A 16404-nucleotide genomic window follows, 5' to 3' on the forward strand; every position below is an offset into this window, starting at 1 on the left:
TAGTCCATGACCAGTGAGATCTGGGGTCCCAACTTTCTTATCAATATGTTTGGTTAGGGCAGGGTCCTCCTCGTTCTAAAGTTCTGTGGGTCTATGTGGTTTTTCTTGAACAGTGGTAATTTGCATCTTGGACTTTTAGAAAAGAATACTGCCTGGTTATATTGTCACTGAAAGCCCAGCAGAGGGCATGTGATCAACTGCTAATGTCAGCTCAGCACCCAGAGAGGACAGAAAACATGTTTAATTTTTTTAATGTTTATTTACTTCTGGGAGAGAGTGGAGGGGGGACAGATAGAGAGGGAGACAGAGGATCCAAAGTGGGTTCTGTGCTGACAGCAGAGAGTCCAACATGGGGCTCAAACAGGAACTGTGAGATCATGACCTGAGCTGAAGTCAGGCACTGAAGTGACTGAGCCATCCAGGCACCCCCAGAAAATGTTTACAGCTCCATTTCTCTGAAGCTGGTTTTCCTGCCAGCTGATTTGCTTGTTGAAAGGGTTTATCTCAGGGTGCCTGGGTGGCTCAGTTGGTTAAGCATCTGACTTTGGCTCAGGTCATGATCTCATGGTTTGTGGGTTCAAGCCCTGCATCAGGCTCTGTGCTGACAGCTAGCTCAGAGCCTGGAGCTTGTTTCAGATTCTGTATCTCCCTCTCTCTCTGACCCTCCCCTGCTCATGCTCTCTCTCAGAAATAAATAAGAACATTTTTTTAAAAAAGGGTTTATCTCAGCTTTTGTGAGGCTTGTAGCATAGCTTTAGTGCTGAACAAAATAGCTTCCAAGAGCACCTTCCATTTGGGAAAGAAGCATTTCTGCCTTCTTGAAGGGAATTACCTGAAGAGCAATTACAATCACCTTCCTTGAGCATATTTTTTGGTTTATCTAATAGGCAAAGAAATAAACTCAGGCCCAATAATTCTAGACTTTATCAGGCCAAATGGTGAGTTTATCCAACTAGTCTGATTTGAACCTGTTTCACAGGTTTTGAGTCAATTGGTAAGGCCAGCTTTCAGAGGTGGGGACAAAAACTATGCAATTCAATTTAGGCAACTTTTATTAGACATATTCTATACCAAGCACTGTGTTATATGCTGAGAAAGTCAAATAAAAGCAAATTATTTGAGGAAATCTAGGATCCCCAGAATTAAATCTATTAGCCTAATTAATTTTATTCTGTTTATATTTTCCATATTGTAGACCAAAGGCTCTCAAACTTTGCAGTACAATAATTTCACTTAGGGAACTTAAAAATCACAATGCCAATTTAGTATATATCTCACATATGTAATCTGGTTTAGACTTTGATGTCCAGATCTTTCCATGCGCACTCTTATCCTCTACCATTGTCACCTTGAATTTGAACTAGTCATGTTCAAGACCTGGAGACCTCACAGCAGCTGGTGAATAAGCTGGTGATAGCTCTTTTAAGGGTCTGCTAGCTTTACTGGATATAGGTTATTCAATTAACACAGTCCATAATGTCTCTGGTTGTTTTATTTTTTGAAGTTGTCTGATTTACAGTTGGTAGCCATCACTACAGTATGAATATGGCTTCTTCCCTTCCTCCATCTTCCATACACCACCCCCTTACCGGGCTGCCCTGTGTGATGCCGAGGTAGAGAGGAGATCTGAAGGAATAAAGAAGAGGAATAAGAGAACCAGACTAAGGAGACACAGCACCTGAAATCCCATCAAAAAAAGTTTACGGGGGCTTCCGTGATAAGAATGACTCTAGCTCCTTTCTGAAATATTTTACTTGCTACCGAGAAATGTATAGAGTGGGGTTAGAAGGTATTAATTTGAATCTGTATGTCTGTGGTGTTAGGACTGTCAGTATCCACTACCAATTTTCTTGATAATTTCACCCCCTACACCTTGCAGTCCATATGCTTCTAGAGGAGTCTATTTTCTCCCCATTCTTTGCTTTTAGGGGCAGTTGTGTCTCATTTCTAACTAATGAGCATGAGAACTTCCTCCCTGGCCATGATGACTGATTTGAGAATGGCACGTACCCTAAGGCAGTTCTATCAGAGAGCAAGTCTAGACTTCTTAAGTGGCTAGGAGAGCAGAGATGCTCATTTCCACTGCATTGGGGTAAGAATACATGTGGCAGCCATCTTAGTATCATAAAGATGGTGCTTTCTCAGAATGGAGCCAAATCTGATCAAAGCTGAGTACACAATGATTATGTCTTGGTCACAACTGTTTAAAAAGATTAGGGCTTGCTTGAAAATATTTGTTTTTGTTACTATTTTATTTTTATTTTTTATTTTTTTAAAATATTTTTTATTTATTTCTGAGAGAGAGAGAGAGACACAGCGTGAACAGGGGAGGATCAGAGAGAGGGAGACACAGAATCTGAAGCAGGCTCCAGGCTCTGAGCTGTCAGCACAGAGCCCGATGCGGGGCTCAAACCCACGAACTGTGAGATCATGACCTGAGCCGAAGTCAGATGCTTAACCGACTGAGCCACCCGGGCGCCCCTGTTTTTGTTACTATTTTAAAGACAACTTGTTAGGATTTCCATTATCTGTTGATTAGCATTTGATATATAGACTTTTCCTCAACTTCTTTACAGATATGGGGTATCTAAATTGAAGTGCTGAATGCTACCAAGTGACATAAAGCACTTTCAAAAGCCAAATGCTTAGGTATAGGATGTGGAAAAAAACATGCCTTTAAATGGTAGGTGTGGAAAAACCTACACATGGGTAGACACCAAGGAGATATTTTGGTCTGGACTACATTAATAGAAGTATAGTTCATAGAAAAAAGAAAGGATCATTCTACCATAATCCTAAACCTCAGTTTGGGTATTAAGTTAAATTATGAGCACAAACCATTAGCAAAAAATAAAGACAATTTGGAGAGAACTAAAATTGACCATGATGGAGATGGGCATGGGCTGAAAGAAAATAGCATGCTTAACTTAACGGATTCTTAGGGGACACGGAGCAATTGTCTTCAAATACTTTTAGACCTGTATAGTAGACATTTGGTTTTGGCTATTCAGCATCACTTGACTTAAAATGATAGCTGATATGTATTCAGTGACTCACTTGTCCCCTCAAATTTATCTGAACCTAGTATGGCCCCTGGACTATTAAATTACAACAACCATTACATTCCCATTTTTGCTTAGGTCAGTTTGAGCTGGGTTTTCTGCCACCTGCAACCAAGAGTTTTGATACAAAATGTCACCTCTAAAAAGGATTAGATCTTTGAGGTCTCTAAAGACAGACCAAAATGTGTAAACTTCAGGCCAAAAGTGTGTAGTTAAATGGAAGAACAAATTTCTAAGAATAAGGACTATCTGAAGATGAAATTACCATTTTAGTAAGATAATCCAAGCTCCAAGTGTTTATGGTTAATTGATAAAGGTAAATGAACTCTGAGGTCTTTTTAAAACCCAAGACTCTATTCCATTGTATAGATAAACCACATCTTCTTGATCCATTCGTCCATTGATGGACACTTAGGCTCTTTCCATGTTTTGGCTATTGTTGAGAGTGCTGCTATGAACACTGGGGTACACAGTAATGAGAAAGAATGAAATCTGGCCATGTGTTGCAACATGGATGGAACTTGAGGGTGTTATGCTGAGCGAAATAAGTCAGGCAGAGAAGGACAGATACCATATGTTTGCACATATAGGAGGATTAGGAGGAACTTAAAGGAGGACCATAGGGGAGAAGAAGGGGAAAAATAGTCGGGAAGAGGGAGGGACGCAAACCATGAGAGACTCTTGAATGCTGAGAACAAACTGAGGGCAGATGGGGGGAGGGTAAGGGGGATGATGGGCATGGAGGAGGGTACTTGTGGGGATGAGCACTGGGTGTTATATGGAAACCAACCTGACAATAAACTATTAAAAAATAAATAAAACCCAAGACTCTATGAAATTATCTAAATAGTTTTAAATTTTAGGAAAGCAAGCACAATTAGTAACAAAATTTACAGTTATTATAAACATACTAATTTTAGTTCAGTATTTTATAGAATTGTATTTTTCATATGCCAATTTTATACTTCCTTGATATTTATGGCTTCTTATATATTAGTATATTATAATAGCTAGTGAATTCTATATATTTTAGAGAAGGAACGAGCATGGGGGAAGAGGAGGAGAGACAGAGAGAGAGAGACAGAGAGAATATCTTAAGCAGGCTCCATGCTCAATGCGGAGCCCCACATGAGGCTCCGTCTCATGACCCTGGGATCATGACCTGAGGCAAAATCAAGAGTCAAATGCTCAACTGACTGAGCCACCCAGGCACCCCTCTAGTTAATTTTAAAGTCAGTTAATAGACTTTAAAATCTAAATATTTAAGTAGAGGCTTATAGTTGTATCATTGTTTTGATATCATAACTGTATTACATTGTGTGCTAATTCCTTACTTGGGAATATAGCCTTAATTTACATTACTCCCAGTGGGGGGAAATGACTTGCTGCAAAATAAAACATTTGCTGCAGGGTGTGACAAATGCTTCTACTGAGAGATCAGGANTTTAATTTATGAAATACATTGTAGCATGGATGTATGTTTGAATATGCATAGAAAAAATATCTGGAAAGATACATATTAAGTTGTTAATAGATTACCATGGGGGCATAGAATTAGAGAAGGGTGAGAAGACTCCTCTTATTTTAAATTCATATGCTTAAGTTTGAAGTTTTACATTGAGAATTCACTACTTTTATAATAATCAAAACCATAATAGAAAAAAATTTTTAAGTAACAAAAAGTAAAAAACACACAAACATATATACATTAGTTTTAAGAGCTACATTAGAGGTTATGGAGAATTAAATCACATGGCACACTTTCCCACTAATACTGTGGTGGTAAATATAACTGTGTAGTCCATAATCAAAAAAATAACATTACAAAAGCTAATTTTAGCAATATCCCAATTAAAAACATCCCCTGGGGTAAGTGCCCTTAAGCAGTGACCCTTCAAGATGGATATTAAAATGGAAAAGATCTATAGGAAAACATGTCAGTCTGAAAACTTTAGACAAAAGAAAAAGCTTGACAGAAGTAACTTTAGAATACTAAAATAGTTAACCAAAGACCAGAAATTGTTCTCATATGAACAATCCAGTCTAGACCCAAACCCAAATCACTGAAATCTTGGTAATCTAGGGATATATGTTAGGAACATCTATTCTACCCATTTACTTATCATTTCTCCCAGTTTCCCATTTGGTCTGCTTTCTAACTCAAGGATTTTAACCTAAAAATGCTGTAACTTTAATGTGCAGGAATAAAATTAATTTCATCTAGATCGGTTTAAGTTCATTCTTCTAGTTTTGAAAACCAGAGAAACTTGAGATATGATGTTCCATTATTCATTTTTTTATCACAACTATTTCTAGCTACTTATTGAACATATTTTGGGAGATAATAAATACTTGTGATTTCTCATGGGTCCCTTAAGTTCTGTATTTAAAGAAATCTTTTTTTTTCCTGTTTTAGATTTTTCTTTTATTAAAGTCACCATAAATAACAAGCTTTTTATTATTATAAACATTTTTCTTTCACCAAGAGGATTCTTTAGGTGACTATCAGGTTGATAAATACTCTTATCAAAGTGAGAACATCTGTAACTGAAGGGTCCATCTTTTGGAAGCTACATAGTTGAGCTTAACGAATATATAATTCTGCACTCCTGAAAGAATTTTCCTGACCTAGGTGTCAAGGATTTACACAGAATTATATTATAAATCACTGTGTGAGGAATATGGAAAATTTGAAAAACTTTAATAAAAAAATATTACAAATAGCAAAGATAAAGGGTATAAAGTCATAATGGCCATATTTTTAAGAGTTATAATTGCTGAAATGTTTCTGCTTCTCAAAGGATTATATTAATTTAAAAGAAAACAGCAAAAGATTCATCATTATGTATATAAAAAAATAGTATTTAGCATAATGCTTAGTACATAATAATCACTCAAAAGAACTAGCTCTATAGTGAACAATGGATTAAAATAAACAAAAAAATATAACCCAAAATGGAGAGAAAAGCTTAGAACTAATTTCCTAGAGTAGGTATTTAAATAGAAAGTCGAAGCTCACAGAGAGCTGTAAGGAATTCTGCATTTTCTGGATCTACTTTTTGGGCCCTCTCATAGTACTCAGCAGCTTGCCTCTTTTCTCCTTCCAGCTTATAAACAAACCCTAGGGCACTTAAACTCTGCACATCTGAAGCATCGTGACTAAGTCTCTTGATAGCTAATTTCTTCAGAGCACTTGTCAATTTGGTACGTAAGGAGGACCGATCTTTGACCTTTAAGGCTTCTAAATAATGGTGTATAGCAGTACTTTCTGATTTACAGTGAAATTCCTGAAAGCGGCCATAGTGATAGTGGATCTGATGTTTGTGATCATCAGTTATGTTCTCCAGACGAAGGGCTTTCTGGAAAATGTCTTCAGCATTGCTATACTGGCCTCCCTCAGCATACATGTTGGCCAGATCCGTGTAGGCAAATGCAAACATAGAGTCTCTTTCCACAGCTGCTTTGAAATGAAATATAGCAGATGTAATCAGCTCATCAACTTTTAGTTTATCCTTTCCTTTAGGCCTGTTGCGTGTGGCCTTCTTGATTTGGATCATTTGTGCCCTATAGCAAAGTCCCATCTGGTGATGCAAGAAAGAAGAGGTTGGTGTCACCTCCAAGGCCTTTTTCAAAAGTTCAAGAGCTTTGTCCCAGGAATTTTTTCTCCTGTAGAATTTGGCTGCATAACGAAGGACATAAGGTTGGGATGATATTTGGTCCAGAATTTCTTCAATATACCTTTCCCCTTCAGCTTCTGCATGTACATCTTGAAGCTTTAGTGCCAGAAAAACCTTAATGTAAGAGTTATCTGGGTTCAGGGTAACAGCTTTCCTCAGGGGGCCCAGAGAAAAGCTCTTTATAGACCCTTCTCTGTCAGAATCATCCAGCCGATACACCGTGATGGCATAGCCAATGTTGAATTCTGGATTGTCAGGTTCCACTTCCAAAGCCTTCTCAAAAGCTGCTTTAGCCTTTTGGTAATACTTTCCTCCAAATTTCAAGAGTGCCCACCCTTTTTCACAGTCAATCTCAGGACGCTCCAACTTGTAGTTAGAAGGACTGGACAATTTCTTGCAAACTTTCGCTATCTTGTCTATATACATCTGAGCTTCTTTGAGCTGGTCCATGTGATAATATACCCAGGCATAGTTTCCCCAAGTGACCAGACTTCGTATCTCCTCTTTGTCTGAGTGTTCTCGCCGGATTATTTCTTCTGCTTGTTCCAAGCATTCTAGGGCATCTTGATTTTGGCCTTTTAAGTGTTTCACATAGGCCAATAGGTTATAAAGAGTGAGTCTGGATTTTGTGGTAAGAAATTCAAGCTGTTGCCCAATTGTATCTTCCACATCAAACAGGTCAATGTCTTCCTTAAGTAAATTCCATGTAAAGTGACATTCTAACTCCAAGAGAAGGGCCTTCAAGGAGTCCTTAGGAATTTCACTGCCAAAGATAAAATCCTTTTTAATTTTGAAGAAATAAAAGAAATAATCAATCTTTAAACCTTAAACAGTTTTTTGCTTAACAACACCTCTATCTTTTATTTGATCTTATAGTTTAAGCACTAGTCCTCTATAACTTTATACTAATTTTCTTTGTGTAAAGTTAAATTCTAGAAATATTCTCATTATCACAAAAGCAGTTCTGGAGAGATATCAGGGTTTTCTATATCACAGGATATTTCCTTTTGGCAGTGACTAACCCACCAGTATCTCCAATTTTTACAAAGAGGAATTTAAAATGTTTTTATTTACTTACCTTAAAAATTAAGAATACACAGTCAATAATTAATATAAAAATTCCATTTCTGTATTATGAGTAGGAAGAGGGAGAAGGGGTGAGAAATAAGAAAAAGTAGTACACTGAAAGAGACACAGAAGCCATACCAATATATCATTTTTGTGAAGGAAGGAAGGAAGGACGAGAAGGAGAGAGAGAGGAAGGGAAGAAAGGGAGGAAGGAAACCCCACAGAAAGAAAAGTCACAGAAACACACAGTAACTAGTATACCACAAGATGGGAGAAGCATAAGTTTAATATAGATAAAAGAAGAGTAACAGATATTTCCAGAAAGATGGAAAAAAAATGGCAAAAGGAAATTTAGTAAGCTTAATAGATTTGATATAAGTGCTACATCCTTCTGAACTCTGGGGTTGTGGGCAACAATAGCTAATACTAATTGTTACCTTATCATTGCCCTTAAAATTCACTTCACAATATTTATTGAGCTCCCTTTGTGCAAGGTACAGTGTAATATCTACAGAGCACACTGGAAGCACTATCTCTGAAACTAGGAAGATGAAGGAGGAAGGAAGGACAAGGAAATATTTATTCATTACTGAGAACCTTTTATGTGTAAGATCTTCTAGACAACCCTTGGTATGTAACTGTAAACAAGACATAAACCTGCCTATACAGACCTTATAAGTAAAGAGTCAATTATAACTCAGCATAAAGTTCCTTGCAAGTGACCCAGGAAGTGTACATAGTCCAGATGCTGTGGACATCTGTGGTTTTTACTTGGTAAGGACCCCTTCTTTTGGTTTCCATTGCTGGAACATCTCCCTCTACTCTCAGTCCATGTGATTTGAAATAGGCTACTTACCACTTAGTCTGGGAAGGCACATGATATTCTGGCCATCACCTGGCCCCAGGGATTTATTCAGAGATAATCCAATTAAAATATAATTTTGTTGAAATAGGACTTCAATGGAACTATCTCCTTTTCTTCTAAGAATTTTAAGTTGGTAGAATATAAGCTTGTATTTGGTGGTGGACATCTTTTCAAACTCAGGGAGAGTCAGCCTGCTTGAGAAAGAATCTAACATAGAGGAATGCAGAGCTTAGACTGGAAGATAACTATATGGCCTTACCTGGATTACCTTGTTTACCCCCGACTTCTATTGACTTAAGGAAATAACCTCTCTCTGCCTGCTTAAGCCACTCTGAGTTAGGTTTCTGTTGTCTGCAACTAATTAACATTTCTGGCTTTATCCATTTGTTTTGCTGATAGTGGTGGTGTGCCAGTCAGGAAACAGTTTCTAAATCTACTATTAACATAATTAAGAAATGTAGAGAAAATAAAGTCCTTAAGGACTCTCTCAAAGATGAAAATGCCCTAATTATGTGAACAGTTTATAGGGCATGAGTGTGTGAATGTGTGTTTATTTCCCTTTCTGATGCACACAGAATCCTCCTCCCCCTTGTATGTAAGATATAAATATATAGGTATATACATGTAGAATCCTTTTCTCCCTTGTATGTAAGATATAAATATATAGGTATATACATGTTTATGGGAATTATAGTAATAGTGCCATCAAAATATTTATTGACCACCTCATGCCATATATGCCAGGCAATATTCTAGTTGCAATGGATATAGTAATGAACAAGTGAACAAGAATAAAACAGCCCTTTCTTCATGGCAATTCCATTCTGGGAGAGAAAGGAACAAAAGGAGTTGATGGAAAACAAATATTCAAACAAATTAATACGAAAACAAATGGACAATATAATTCCAGATAGCAGTAAGTGTTAAGCTAAGAAAAAAATCAGAATAATGGGGTAAGGCTGATGGTGGCTAGGGAAGTACTTTCGTTATGATTATGAAGGAATAGCCTTTGTAGAAAGGGGCAATTGAAGTAAGATCTCAACACTGAAATGAAGGCAATCATAAAAGATCTGAGAGCAGAATCTTCTTCTCAACCACAGTGCTTCTGCCCCCTAGGGGACACCTGGTAAAATGTCTGGAGATAATTTTGGTTGTCACCACTAGTGGAATGCTACTAGCATATACTGGGTAAGGCCAGGGATGCTGCTACACAATGTCTAAGTCAGTCCCAAGAACAATGAATTATCCGGCCGAAAATGTGAATAACGCTGAGATTGAGAAACCCTGGTTTGGTCTTCCAAGGAATTTTACAGGCCACTCTTTCAAGGAATTTTACCATGAAGGAAGCAGAGAAATAGAGCTATATCTGGAGAGAAGGTGGGAGGCTAAGGGAACTGTCAAAATAATTTTTAATCACAATATTTTTAATAACTTAATGATATGCTAATAGGAATGATCCAGTAGTAAGGGAGAAAATGATGTTTGTGGGAGAGAGGTGGGGATAACTGCAAGAAAGATAAAACATGAAGCAGAAGTGAAGCTATACATTGTTAATATTCAAATCTTTATCTTTCTTCTCAAACTTCTAACCATGTCATCCAGCCCATGTCTACTTCTCTGGCATCATTTTGTACAACTTTCCTCCCACTCACTGCATTCCAGGCATAAAGACCTTTAAAAAAATTTCTTTGAGGGCGCCTGGGTGGCTCAGCTGGTTGAGCATGCGACTTCGGCTCAGGTCATGATTTCACGGTTCGTGGGTTTGAGCCCCTCATCGGGCTCTGTGCTGACAGCTAGCTCAGAGCCTGGAGCCTGTTTCAGATTCTGTGTCTCCCCCTCTCTCTGACCCCCCCCTGCTCATGCTGTATCGCTTTCTCTCTCTCTCTCTCTCTCTCTCGGAAATAAATAAAACATTAAAAAAATTTTTTAATTTCTTTGTTATTTCTTCTGACAAGTATGTATCACCCTAAGTGCATCTGCATGTACTTTTTATTCCCTCATTCTGTGAACTCTTTTTTTTTTTTTAATGTTTTATTTATTTCTGAGAGAGAGAGAGAGACAGTGTGAGCAGGGGAGGGTCAGAGAGGGAGACAGAATCTGAAGCAGGCTCCAGGCTCTGAGCTGTCAACACAGAGCCTGACATGGATCTCGAACCCATGAGCTGTGAGATCATGACCTGAGCCGAAGTTGGACACTTAACTGACTGAGCCACCCAGGCACCCCTCTGTGAACTCTTCCTAAGAGAGTTCTAGGCTTACTTATTCTCACAATTCTGGTCTTGGCTCAAATGTCAGCTCTTCAAAGAGTGGTACCCCTAATAGCCTTAGCTAAAGCTGCATCCCCACCTTGCCAGTCATCCTAAAGTCTAGTCTATCACATTTCCCTTTCTGTATAGCACTTACATCAATAGTTGGTGGGAGCTGAGGAGGTGAAAAATGCTTTAAATCAAAAATGATGGGGCATCTGGGTGGTTCAGTTGGTTAAGTGTCCAACTCTTGATTTTGGCTCAGGTCATAATCTCACATGCCAGGCTAGTACTGGGTGTGGAGTCTGCTTAAGATTCTCTCCCTCTCCCTCTGCTCCTCCTCTGCTTATGCATGCATGCTCTCTCTCTCAAAAGAAAAAAAAATTAGATTGAGGTTTTAAACAGAATCAGGCAGTCTTTATGAACTGGAAAGCCTGTCCTAATAGCCAAAACTGACAGAAGAGTTAGAGACCTGAACTAACTGCACAATTAGTAGTAATGATTGGAAAAATAAAAACATTTCATATTTATAAGCCAATATACTACTCCATGAATTGTTTTCCAATTTTTATAAATACTAAATGTAAAGATTAATAATTGACTTAATATTATATTTAGGAGTTAAGTTAGTTTATAATTATTAATAAAATTATTAATTTTATAGTTTTTTCATATTTATTCTCATTCTCTCTGTGCATACACACACATGAATATCCAGGTCTCACACTCTAGCATATGTAGTAGGTTCTATACTAGAGCTTTCCAAAAGAACTTCCTAACATGATGGAAATGTTTTTATGTGTGCTGTATAATATAATAGACACTAACCACATGTGGCCACTGATCACTTTAAATGTGGCTAGTATAGCTAAAGAATCTAATTTTTTATTTATTTTTAATTAATTATAATAACCATGTATACGACTAATGGCTACTGTATAGGACAGGAGAGTTGGAGACAGATAAAAAGGCTTCAAGCCCAATAGGTTAGAGACTCCTTTAACTTGAAATTTTTGCTATTTTATTCAAGGTGAAGAGCTAAATTAAATGGTAAACAACAACTTAAACAAATCACCTGTGCTCACTAGGTTCCTTAGTATGAATGTTACACTATTTATAACATCCTATCTAGAATCAGATGAATACTCAAAAAAAAAAAAAAACCCTGAAGCTGGGGCACCTGGGTAGCTCAGTTGGTTGAGTGTCCATCTCTTGATTTCAGCTCAGGTCATGGTCTCACAGTTCATGAGTTTGAGCCCTGCATCTGGCTCTGCCATGACAGTGCAGAGATGCTTGAGACTCTCTCTCTCTCTCTCTCTCTCTCTTCCCTTCCCCCAATGCTCTCTCTCTCTCCCTCTCTTTCTCAAGGTGAATGGATAAACTTAAAAAAAGGAAGCAAATACAGAAACATTAAAAAAAACAACCCTGAAGCTACCATTCATTGATAATTTATTATATTCCAGGCAGTGTGCCAAGCACTTTATACAAATTATATCTAATTTTTATAAGAACCTTTTATTATTTTCCCAATTTTATAGATGAAGACAGGGAGATAAGAGTTTAAATTACATGTCCAAGGTTACACAACTATAAACTGAGACCAGATTCAAACCTAGTTCTGTCTGACTCAAAAACTAATGCCTTTTGACCATAATGGTATACTACTTCTTTAATATAAAAATTAGAGATTGTTTACAGAAGAATTTACTTTAAAATATATGATATATAATATATTTAAAACTTACTTTGCCTTGGGAGGACCTAAAAAAAAACCAAACAAACATAAAGGGATTTTAGAGAGCAGCTTAAAGAGTAAGTAAGAAGTCTGTGTGGCTGCCCATTAGAAAGGACATGCCATGGGGTGCCTGGGTGGCTCAGTGGGTTAAGTGTTCGACTTCAGCTCAGGTCATGATTTCACGGTTTGTGGGTTCCAGCCCTGCATTGGGTTCTGTGCTGGTAGCTCAGAGCCTGGAGCCTGTTTCAGATTCTGTGTCTCCTTCTCTTTCTGCCCCTGCCCTGCTCATGTTCTGTCTGTCTCAAAAATAAATAAACTGTAAAAAAAAAAAAAAGGACATGCCAGATATTTATTTTATTTAAAGGTCTCATGTTAAGAAAACAATGGTTTCAGATATGAGCCCTCAATCTAAAGTCACAACATTCTACATTGCTGCAGTTGTTTTAGATGAACTATTTCTCACCAGGACTTGTTGTGCAGAGTGCTTTAGATAAGGAGTGGCAGAAAGATTACTTAAGAATAATTAGTGATTTTCTCAAACAACAAAAGCTAGGTAAAAATATATTAAAAATGATCCGGGGGGCCTGGGTGGCTCAGTTGGTTGAGCATCTGACTTCTGCTCAGGTCATGATTCGGTAGTTCGTGGGTTTGAGCCCTGCATCTGGCTCTGTGCTGACAGCTCAGAGCCTGGGGCCTGCTTTGGATTCTGTGTGTCTCTCTCTCTCTAACCCTCCATCCCTCTCGCTTTGTCTCCCTCTTTCTCTCCCTCTAAAATAAATAAGCACTAAAAATAAAAAGGAAGTAGTTCAACTGGCATCTCAAATAAACATAGCCAGTCCAGAAATCTGGATTTCTTGAGCCTGTTCCTCAGGACCTCACGGGTTTTTCTGGCACCTCTTAGTTCCACAAGCCAAATAATCTAGGAGTAATCTGATTTCTTTTTTTTTTCCTTCAACCCCTCATCCAATCCAACAGGAATTCCTGTTAATTCTATCACCCAGATATTCCTCAAATCTATCCATTTTTCTCCATTTCTGCTGTTGTTTTCCTAGTCTAAACCACAATCACCTTTCCTTTGAGATGGGGCAAATATCTGGTCTCCCAGCCTTGGCTCTTGATCCCCTCAGGCTACTAGTAAACTTTTGAAAATGTGAACCAAATTATATCAGTCTCAGGCTTAAAATCTCCGAATGGCTTCCCCACACCCTTAAATATTAATCCAGCCCTTGTCATGTCCTCGAAGTCCCTAAAGGACTTGGCATTGTCTACCTGTCCAACCTTTTCTACTTACTTTCCTCCTCATTCAATGTTTTGGACATACAGACTGTCTTCCTCTCTCAAATATCAAATTTAAGGACTTTTATCCCTGTTGGTTTTACTCTTAGAATGTTCTGCTCCTAAATCTTCACATGATGAATACTCTGGTTTCTCTTCAGATCGCATAGATCTTTCGCCTTTTACTAAATCTTTACATGATTAGCTCTTTTCTGTAACTCAGCTCTAACATTCCTGACCCAGGAGGCCACCTGTGGCAGAAGTATCTAAAATAGCCCCCTCCAGACATGCCTGGGTGGCTCAGTCAGGTAAACCTCCAACTTCGGCTCAGGTCACCATCTCGTGGTTTGTGAGTTCGAGCTCTGCATCAGGCTCTGTGCTGATAGCTGGGCCTAGAGCCTGCTTTGATTCTGTGTCTCCCTCTCTCTCTCTGCTCCTCCCCAGCTCATGCTCACGTTCTCTCTCTCTCAAAAATAAACATTAAGAACATTTTTAAAAATTAAAAAAATAAGAGCCCCCTATATTCAGTATCACTCTCTTAGCTCATTTCACTATTTAATTTTCCTCGTAGCTCTTACCACTCTCTGAATTGATCTATTGTTTATCTATTTCCCCCATTTTAAATACAGCCCCATAAGAATAGGGACCTTGTTCTGATTTTGTATCTGTGTCCCTAGAATCTATTATTCTAGGCAATTCATAGAAGCGCAATAAATATTTGTTGACCTGAATTCCAGATGAGGGAATTCCTACTAGTTCTTCGCTTCCTACTACTGGCTCCAAACTTTCTCCCACTGCAGTTCTCCCTATTCCCCTTGTCTTTTATCTTGGCATACTCTCTGTCTGGCTCTGTTTGGATTCTGAAAATAAGTTTTGGACTATTTCCTATGGTCCTAACTGGGAAACCTGGTATGACTGTCCCTGGGTAGTTTGTTCCTTATTCTGGTGTAACTGCACGAAAATCATGGGCAAGACATCCCCTTAACAGCCTGCCCAGATCCGTGACAAATGGGCTAACCAGCCCCCTGCCCATCCTTATAGTAAAGTGCACATCTGCTTCTGTTGTGAAGGTTTACACCAGCCCAGCTCAGGAATGATAAGGAGGGCTGGCTGCCTCGGGTAATATGAATGTGGTTGTGAGATCTCCATGGGATATTCAGTCACTGAAGTGCCTTGCCCAGACTATGGACTTTACGCTCTACTGGATGACATGAGAAGTGTTACTTTCTAAACTCTGCTTAATTTTTTAAAATGTTTTTTTTATTTCTGAGAGAGAGAGAGAGTGAGAGAGAGAGACAGCATGAGCAGGGAAGGGTCAGAGAGAGGGAGATACAGAATCTGAAGCAGGCTCCAGACTCTGAGCTAGCTGTTAGCAGCACAGAGCACGACCCGGGGCTTGAACCCACCAACTTTAAGATCATGACCTGAGCCGAAGTCCAATGCATAACGGACTGAGCCACCCAGGCGCCCCTAAACTCTGCTTAATTTTTATACTCAGTCTCTGGGAAGCTGGCAGAGAGAGGCTATTGTGTCTGAAAACGCAACATTTATCTTTAGGCAATGTTGGGCTTTTTTCCAGTAAGAAGCAGTCTTTCACCGTCCTTGGGAGACAGTTAGTCCCCACTGGGGTCCACCCCTCTTCCAGCCTATTCTGCATACACATACAGAGCACCCCTCTTTTCCTCCTCCTTTCTTTGGGCACCTTCCTACACCTCCCTCCCTTCCTACAAATGTGAGAAGCAAGGCACTTACTAAATATCTTTTTTACTTAAAATAATAAGCATTTGCATTGTTAAGTACTCCGCCATGCATTAACTCCACAGGCCTAAGATTTGGATGCCAGTAATTTGCACAGATAACGAACAGACTGAGAGCGTTTAAGCAACTTTGCTTTGGGTCACCCAACTAGTAGGTGTTCTGAGTCAGGACTGAGAAGAAAGGGCTATCTGCTTCGGGAGCCCCACATCTCACCCGTCAACTCACTAACTGCTTCACTAATCGCGCACCGGGCAGGGTGCCAGCCCCCGCGGATACGAAACGGGTGAGAAGAGGACGCCACCACCAAAAAGGTAGTAAGGGAGACAGATGAAGGCACCCCCATAAACTAGCGGATTGGGAGGAACAATAAGAATCTATCTGGACGCGGCACAAAGGCAGCTCCCAGGAAGGGAAGGGCTCAGACCCAGAATCGGAAAGGCAAAATGGCAGTGGCAGACCCAGGTGGCAACTGCAGGGCTGCGGCCAAACCGTGTCTGTCCACCTCGGGGAAATGGCAGCTGCGGTCCCGGGAAGAGGAAGAAGGCGACGGGCCTCACGAGACCCGTGCCACGTAGAAGCCGCCCCGGAACGGCCCCGGGGCTGGACGACAACCAAGCACGGTCGTCGTCGCCGCCGCCGCCGAGAAGAGCCGCAGGGAGGGCACAGGCTCCCGGGGCGCGTCGCCTGGCTTCCCCGACCCGACAGTTCCGACCGCGGAC

General features: G+C 39.5%; 1 protein-coding gene across 1 annotated transcript in view; it reads right to left on the minus strand.

The window, feature by feature from the left end:
* Positions 1–4535: 4535 nt before the first annotated feature.
* The window catches only part of IFIT5 (interferon induced protein with tetratricopeptide repeats 5), a 12267-nt gene continuing 398 nt past the window's right edge, over positions 4536–16404 (minus strand). The window contains exon 2 of the mRNA XM_077780036.1: positions 4536–7502. Within this exon, the coding sequence (XP_077636162.1) occupies positions 6059–7502 (1444 nt within the window). The 3' untranslated portion in view covers positions 4536–6058. The remainder of the gene's footprint in view (positions 7503–16404) is intronic.

Source organism: Crocuta crocuta, unplaced genomic scaffold (assembly GCF_008692635.1).
Source record: "Crocuta crocuta isolate KB4526 unplaced genomic scaffold, BGI_CrCroc_1.0 scaffold170, whole genome shotgun sequence".
Classification (NCBI taxonomy): Eukaryota; Metazoa; Chordata; class Mammalia; order Carnivora; family Hyaenidae; genus Crocuta; species Crocuta crocuta.